General features: G+C 45.7%; 1 protein-coding gene across 3 annotated transcripts in view; it reads left to right on the plus strand.

The window, feature by feature from the left end:
• Nucleotides 1-2,833: 2,833 nt before the first annotated feature.
• Nucleotides 2,834-8,754, plus strand: part of unc5b (unc-5 netrin receptor B) — a 54,354-nt gene continuing 48,433 nt past the window's right edge. For 2 of the 3 annotated variants that reach the window (XM_086180858.1, XM_086180861.1), the window contains exon 1: nucleotides 4,609-5,573. In XM_086180858.1, coding sequence (XP_086036984.1) covers nucleotides 5,486-5,573 — 88 coding nt within the window. In that variant the 5' untranslated portion in view covers nucleotides 4,609-5,485. Of the gene's footprint in view, nucleotides 2,872-4,608; nucleotides 5,574-8,754 lie in introns of those variants that run through there. The other variant, XM_086180859.1, reaches the window with a different exon arrangement.

Genomic DNA, 8,754 nt, shown 5'->3' on the forward strand with positions numbered 1-8,754 from the left:
ACCTTCATGTGCTTTGTAAATAATATTACTTATAATTCCATCCATTTCCTGTATCACTTATTCATGAACAGTAGTGGGGGGTGGAGCTTATCCCAGCTGACATTGGGTGAGAGGTGGGGTTCACCCTGGACGGGTCACCAGTCCATCACAGGGCCATCAGGAGCAGTAAGGGGAAGTGGGGATCGAACCAGCAACCCTTCGGTTGCAGGACGGCCACTCTACCTCTGAGCCACGCCGCCGACAAAATATATAAATGTTACAGTAAATATTTACATGAGCAAAGAGATGAATAAATGGTGCGGAGGGTGGCTCCGATGTTGCAGCGTGGCAGAAATGAAAAACACACACCCACGTCATGACATAAATTAAAGTTTATGTTTGCTTTATGTTTTTTTTATTTCACCAAAAAAAAAAACATTTAGGATCTTTGGGCGGCTCTTCCTTGGCCTCTGCCACATTCTTTCATCAAGTTGAGTGAAATGCAGCATCATAGTTTTTGTGTAATCCTGCTGAAAGTCAGAAAAAATCCCTCTTAATCGTAGAAAATATTCAGAGTATTGATGTACTTTTAAATGAAGCTGATAAACAATAGGTTTACCTCTTGATGCAGCATGATGAGGTTCAAATAAAGGCATTTCAACGCTTTCAGCACAAAGGGAAGTTCATCCACCTCCCGCGCATGGCGGTGGAGCCAAATATCCTTGAACAGAGATTAATGATGCTGGCTTAAGAAATCTGAAATGGTGGTGACCTTAAATTTTCAACATATCCAAAGAATATGACGGAGGACACCGTATGAGAAAGATCTGTGGTCGCCCCCAAGCCACACTCTGATTATCTGTGTAATTCATTTTTCCATGAATTATGTTTTCCTTGTCAGCCCAAAGCCGGCAGATTGGCTGCTTTATTTTGCCTTATTCACTGCAACCGAATTCTATTAAACAAGTTCTCTTCTGGCCTGCGAGAAATAATTAGTCTACACGATAGGTCAACTTAATCATTCCTGAAAATAATATTCAATTATCTCCACAGCAACTTCTAGAGCATGTCTCCTATTTTTAGACCCCCTCTGTTTTACAGAGATAGGCGGTTTGATCCCTTTTATGTCAAGCCTGCATCACAATGCAACAGGGAGTCAGCAGTGCTAAACATTCCTCAACGGATGACCTATTATGTCTTAATAAAAGCCTCAGCTTTGTCATTGTCCCCTCCTCTGTATGGTGCACCGCATATGAGTTACATCCCTCTCAATTACGGCTTTGCTTTCCCCCTGCCTTCCTCCACCACCAGTCTGTTTTGGGTGCCCTTGACGTTTATTTCTAATTAGTCTTAGCAAAGAGTTGAGCAAAATAATAAATTACAGCAAGCCAGGGGGCAGCACTGGAGTGCGAATGTGTGAATGTGAGTGTGCATCTTCCACTTATGATTGCCATCATCTTGACAATGATTGGTGACGGAGACAGAGATGAGGGCAAATTATCTAACTTGGCGGGACTCCCGGCCAGGGGGCCGGACGTGGCACGCCACATAATTTCACACGGCCCAACACATTGTCAAATTATAATGAATTTTCACCTGCGAGGTTTCTCACTATTATTATTTTTAATAAAAGTTGTAGTGGTACATTTCCACATGAGAATTACATGAAACTAGACAATGAATGATCACTTCAGTAAGTCATTGTCACTAAACAACCGTGGTCCTCCATCCATGTCTCATTTGACTTTTGGGTAAACACCAGTAGGAGTTAGAGGAATGAGGACCTTAGAGAGGCCAACGCTAGCTTTTGGTGTTCATCATTATGTATAAAATAATGGCATCTTTGGTATTTGTTCTTGAGTCTGAGCTTATGTTATATTTTGGAGACTTCTTGTCGTTCTACGCTAATGTCATCTTTGAGATTTTGTTCTTGGGTCTAAGCTAACGTTATCTTTTTGTTGTTTGTGCTTAGCTCTAAGCTAACGTGATCTTTTTGTTGTTTGTTCTTGGGTCTAAGCTAACGTTATCTTTTTGTTGTTTGTGCTTAGTTCTAAGCTAACATTATCTTTTTGTTGTTTGTGCTTAGCTCTAAGCTAACGTGATCTTTTTGTTGTTTGTGCTTAGCTCTAAGCTAACATTATCTTTTTGTTGTTTGTGCTTAGCTCTAAGCTAACGTTATCTTTTTGTTGTTTGTGCTTAGTTCTAAGCTAACGTTATCTTTTTGTTGTTTGTGCTTAGTTCTAAGCTAACGTTATCTTTTTGTTGCTTGTTCTTAGTTCTAAGCTAACGTTATCTTTTTGTCGCTTGTTCTTAGTTCTAAGCTAATGTTATCTTTTGGCATTTGTTCTTAGGTCTGTTGCTCATGAACACACTAGTATTTACCTTTCAAAACCAAGTACAATTGAATATCCATTTTTCCAATTTCCATTCATTTTCTATCCCAGCTGATATTGGATGAGAGGCGGGGTTCACCCTGGACAGGTCGCCAGTCCATCACAGGGCCATCAGGAGCAGTTAGGGGCTCAAGGATATTTTCTATATGGTCACCAGGGGAAGTGGGGATCAAACCAGCAACCCTTTGGTTGCTAGACAGCCACTCTACCTCTGAGCCACGCTGCCCCAAAATTTAATATTTGAAGTGGATTTTTTTACTTGTCGATCAAGTGCCCTCATGGTAGAATCCTGTGGACTCTGAACTAGAACAGTGTGTTAGCACCACATCAACCTATCAGGATTAATATGTCATTAAAGTCAATCAAAACTGTTGCTGAGCTCCTCAACCCGTCACACACTGACAAAAGGAAGAGATTTGAAAATGAATGGGGACGAGGAGGAGCAGACCAGTAAAACTGGTCCAGAAACACGATAGGAAATGACGAAACACACCTGCATGTAAATAGCAAGCGAATTTCCAGCTCCATGAGGCAAATCGACCTGATAACTTCATTTCACACATAAACTATTTCAGTTTCACTGTCAGCGTTCGTCTTGCTGTCCTCAAATGTCTCTCTTTCTCTCTCACCAGTCACAATAAAGAGAATAAATAAATATTCTGTGCTCCAGGAAACAGGATGGTTATCATCGGGGGAGGGCGGTACCCGCAGGCATATTTTGTCCAGCTAGATTATGAATGTTGCCCTTTTGTTGGTGAAAGTGCAATGTGGTGTCAGACCAACTTTAAATTTTCAACAAGCGCATGACACCCATTCAGCTTTAGGAGTTCAGAACCAGGTGACAATGATTGCCATAAGTTCTGTGTCCACCTTCTCCGGGTGGAGACCAATCTAGCCGGTTATGCGAGAAACACGCAAGAAACTATCTTGTCAGACTTTAGGTTATGCGTTTTTTTTTGTCTTAACCAGGGGGGTTTTGACCAGTTAGTTTCTTTCAAGGAGAAATGGGTGTTGTTTCTTGACAACAGCGAGATCATTTGTTCAGAACAATGGTGGCTCCTGGCGAGGCGTAGAAGCTGCTACAGCATCATCTCTATCGCTTCCATCGCATTGCCTCCATACGGACGCAGTTTGCAGGGTTTGCATGGTGGAAGCTACATGAGGGTGTTTGTCCCGGTCACCACATTAACGCCTCCCTGGAGGAACTGAGGGGAACAGCATGACCCTCCCACATGCTACATTCTCCTGGTGACGCTCCTCACTCAGGTGAAAAGATGGGGCCGGAGGCTTTGTGTGTGTGTGTGTGTGTGTGTGTGTATGTGTGTGTGTGTGTGTGTGTGTGTGTGTGTGTGTGTGTGTGGTTGTCCAATGACATGAACAACTTGGCAGGGTGAACTGGTGATGTAACATTGGGGTAAAAAAAAAAAAAAATATATATATATATATATAAGGGAAGAGCAAAGAAAGACACTGAGTTTATTCTAATGGAAAAGAAGTCCTGGCTCCTCTGGTGTCTGGTCTCGGTGTCGACTGTTTCCTTTGTTTAAAAACCACTCGCTCACAAGGACCTACCGTATTTTGTTAGCTTGATCAGTTTCCTAGGGTGCCTGGGAAGGTGCTAAATACATGAAAATGATCATTAGACTTGTCACTGTTATTATTATTATTATTATTAATGTTAAATCAGTTTTCTGATCTGATTCTGATGAATTCTTGTCCCTCTCCAATAATCTCATGAAACGAAGGATCTGTTGCCTCAGGTTAACCTTCCATTTGATGTCGTTTGATTGTGTTGGTGGACGCTTCCCCCTTGCAAGGCATCCTGGAGCAGCAGAAGTCATCACAACAGCTTGTATGAGCAATTTATTGCCTCCGTATTTACAGTCAGAACTGATGGGACTCAAATTTCCCCTTCAGCTGTGAACTCTGCACTGGTACACCCCATGTCTATACCCATCAAATCTTGTTTCCTCCTCCCTTAAACATCCCCTTTGCCTAGTCAAGCATCTCTCCAGCGTCTCCATCGCGCCCTCGGTGGCGTCCACCAATCTCTCACACTCACTATCATCTCATGGGGGAAGCTGCAGAAGATCCAGCCACTTTGGAGGGACTCGTCTATGAAAGGCTGCTCTCTTGTGGCCACAGGGAGTAAAATATGATGAAGGGATGCGGGGAGGAGGAGGAGGGCGAGGATGGATTGATAGGAAATAATAAACTCATAAAGCTAGAATGGTGAAGGTGGATTTCTTTTATAGACTCAAGTCAGACATCGTCAGATTCGTGTTCGGTAGAGCTTAGATAGATAGATAGATAGATAGATAGATAGATAGATAGATAGATAGATAGATAGATAGATAGACAGATAGGTAGACACAACTGTGAATCCTAGCCGTACTCCGGGTTTTCTCTCTCTCCGCTCATCTATTTCCTCCTCTCCTGCTCCTGGTTTACCTTCACTTGTTCAGCCTTCACCCTGAGAGGAGGAGGAGGAGGAGGAGGATGCTGTGTGATTGGCCAGGCGGGGACTGGTAGTCCGGAGGCAGGCGTTCAACACCGCTTCATCCCCGTGTTCTTGTTTACACCTTGCGGACGGGGGGAAGAGACCCAGGGGGGCACAGAGACACCCAGACTGCCTGAGTGACCAGAGCCTTCTGACAGCCCGTCCCCCTGGTAGGTGCGCGGTGCCGGACCGCAGGTCAAGTTTAGTTTTGCGGGGAACCGGACTCTCTTCATTCAGCCGCAACGATGCTTCAAACTTTCTGCTGACTTGTGAGGCGCCTCCTGCTCGTATGGCTCCAGGTCCAGTCGAGCTGGACATGAAATCTACCGGGAATATTCAACTCACTTTGTTCCTGCGTGACATCGAGGGACCTCTGTAAACTTTGGGGGAAATTAAACCCTCCGATTCCCCCAGACGTCCCCAGGCTGATCGGTGTGTTTCGAGCTCCAGGCGTCATCAAGAGTGAACTATTTATTCCCAGACCTTGCAGTTTTCTGGAGTCCTTGTTTCGTTTTCTCCTGAGAAATTCGACGAGGGCTCGCGGGAGAAGAGTGAGTCCGGAGCACGTTGCGTGAGCACCGCGGGACGTTTGGCGACGGCGCAGCCGGAAAAGATGCTCTCTGCTCGCATGCAACGTGAACAAGGTCTCGGTCCACTGGTGCTTTTTCTCCTGGTCGGGGGGTATGTCGTGACTGGCACTGGTGAGTTTAAAGTCTCATGTTTTATCTTCTTTATTTTCTTTAAACATTCACAGACTGGATCAAACACTCATGAAAACTGAATAGCCAGATCGTCTGGCTCAAAGTGAGAGCAAATGTAAGTTTGGCTGCATTGATTTGAAAGAGAAGCCCCGGGATGGTAGCTGTGCACCGCGGGGGTCGCGTCTCCTGCTGACCGGCACTTTGTGAACCCACAGCAGCCGTTCACCATGCCTTCTACTCGGAGCAGGAAAAATCCCCCCCGGTGAGCAGGGAGTAATTAAGGTTTTTGCTCCGCGTCTTCTTTGCCTCTCAAATGCCTTGTAAAAAAGTAACACAGCACTTGAGGTGTCGTGGTTGGGGGGGGGGGGGGCGCCACAGCATCTAAATTTAGTTTTAAACTTGCGTGTAGAAGTTGTGCAGTTTGATCATCACTATTGCATTAGGTGGAGCAACCGAGGGTGAACCCTGCAGGCTTTGATGAGGGCGCAAGCAGGCTTTAATCACCCGATTGTCCGGCGCTCTCATGGGGATGACATCACTTGGCACTAAGGCCAGGTCGCTGTTGGTGAGCTGATGGGACTTGGACAACAAGGTGACGCTGCCCATCTCCTCTGGTGGATTAAACGTGTGCCCTCCGTGTGGCCCAGAGGGAGGCGAAGCTTGGACATTCCTACTCTGCCTTTGTCGGATCAGATTGAACTACATGGCAGAAATCTGAGGATTTAGTGGATTGTGGATTAAGATCGGTTTACAGTAGGAGAAAAGAACAACGTGGAGAACAATGAGTGCAGAAGCTTTGCTAAAAGGCCAAAAATAAATCCTGACACTGGTGAAAAGGCCTTTTTTTTTTTTTTTCCAAATGACAGCTGTAATCTTTCAGAGGACACACTGAGCCAACGTACAGGTCTGGTCTCTGAACCCTCCCTCCAACCTTTATACTGCACAAGGTCCTCATGTGTGTATTATTCCCTGAACAGGCGGAGCAGAAAAGCAGCTTAGGTTTATTAAAATTGTGGACCATTCTGAAATCCTTGCATGAGAAATAAGAAATATTAACAGTTGAGGATTGCAATGAGGTCCTGTTAGGGGAGTGGTGCTGAGAGGAGGGGGACACCCAGGGACAATGGTTCAGTGTGCCTCTGTTTCTGTCTGAGAGAGACCAAGGCAGAGATATATTTAGGCAATGCATGATGGGACAGACAGATTGCATTTATCTTCTTCCCTATTGTGCATATACCTTTCCCCTGCCGCTTCCCACCAGTGCCCACCTCCTGTCTCCATCCCGGCTCGTATTGTGGATGTGCTGAGCTCACGTTTCTGCGTTGGTGCCTCTCTTTCTGTGTTGACATACACATTAATTACCCAAACTACCAGGAACACTCGTCTGGAGCCTCTCTCTGTCAGTGAGCCCCGGGGGGGGGGGGGGGGGGGGGGACTGAAGACCAGTGCAGACATGGAGGTCAAGACAGGAGGAGAGCAAGGCCGAGTGCTGCTTAGAGGGGCAGCGGAGTGTTGGGAGTTGGAGAGCGTAGCATGTAAGACACTCCCATGGACGACTGGATGGATAGTGTCCCTCTTGGGTTTCTAGGGAAACTCTCTCCTGCCTGAAGAACTGCGGGCTCCGCTCCGAAACCCGTGGTCAGTGGCAATGACGCCTCCATTTCTCAACAGCTCGAGTCCAAATGTGGCATCAATGAAAGCAGGGGAATGTTAAAAAAGTCAAACAAACACCAAAGTAGGTTTGGCCTCAAAGACACTCAACAAATTGAGATGTCAGATTAGATTAAATATGTCGCCATAACAGAGGTGCTGCCATGCTGTTGCATCTGCAGAGATTCTGACAGGCGGCTGAGCACTGTGATAGATAAACAGATAGACAGCTCTCTTAGCCCAGGCCTCAGGCCAGACTAGTTTCTCAGGCAGGTCCTGCTGGCTGACTAGACCAGGCCACATTCTGTCCCAGAACAGTGCATTAGTTTTATGGCCATCAGGTGGCAGGGGATGGGATCGCTGGCCAGCCACTGCCCTCTCTGCTGTATTATTCATATGTGCAAAGTGGTCTTTGTTAATATTTAAAATGTGCTTATGATGCTCACATTCAGGACGTAGGAGACAGCAAAGGAGAAAAGAGTGGGAGGGTAACAGCTGCTGGGCTCTCATCAGAGTAAGTGACCTGGGTGGCTACAGGGGGTAGTGAAGGATTTTAGGGTAGCAACCGGCATTTATAGACCAGATAAAAGTGTGGCACTTCTAACAAGTGTGCCAATTACAGCCAGGGGCTGTTGTGGAGGATGTTTGTGCGAAACAAACAAGGTGAGGGGTTATGCAGGGTAATGCATCTGAAAGAGGAAAAAACTGAAGAAGGTGATGGACGAGAGACGAATCGGTGAGACACTGTGATAGATTGATCTCAGGGCATGGCTTTTAAATATCCTTTATGAGAAAGGTGCGAAGAAGAAAACTCCATAGCTGTGGCATTCAAGCGTCATTAAACCTCTGGCACACGCTAGAGAGAGAGCGAGGCACGGAGTGGGGGAGAGATAGATGGAAAAGAATGAGAGGAAGGCAAGTGATGTGCAGCAGCAAGCAAAGCAGCAGACGAACCCAAAGTTGAGCGAGGAGGATATTGTTGAGGGGCGAAGGCGGAGGGGGAGGAAGTGAAAAAGACATACACACTAGGGGGATGTTTTTATTAAGGCTCTTATCAATGGAGAGAGCTCACAGTAAGAGTAGACATGTTTAATGCTTTGCCAATACTGTGCATGTCAGACCAAACCATAAATCTGCAGCAAACAGCGAGAGATCGCTAGCAGGCGCAAAACAGCGAGGTAAATGGAGGAGGAAGCTGACTCTGAAGGATGGGAGGAGGAATTAGCAGCAGGGGAAGTTGGGCTGACTTGAGATGAAGCACTGGTTGTTACTTTCTTCTGCAAAGACAATTTTCCCCCCAAAATATGGTGATTTAATCAATACTTTGCTCACTTACATATTAAAAATGTGCGTTACTGAGAACAAGAATACAGAGTGGGATTCTCCCGGACTTGAATCTTTCACCGTCATCTTGTTCATTTCTCACCAGATGGTCTCTCCTGCTTTTATGCTATAAAAAAAAATAGATAATGTGCAGCGACGTTTCCGTCTAATCTAAACGTGTTTGGAAATGATATTCAACAAAATTCCA

This window comes from Aulostomus chinensis, chromosome 16 (genome assembly GCF_037954235.1).
Source record: "Aulostomus chinensis isolate RoL2024-O1b breed Wild chromosome 16, RoL_Achi_v1.0, whole genome shotgun sequence".
NCBI classification, from domain to species: domain Eukaryota; kingdom Metazoa; phylum Chordata; class Actinopteri; order Syngnathiformes; family Aulostomidae; genus Aulostomus; species Aulostomus chinensis.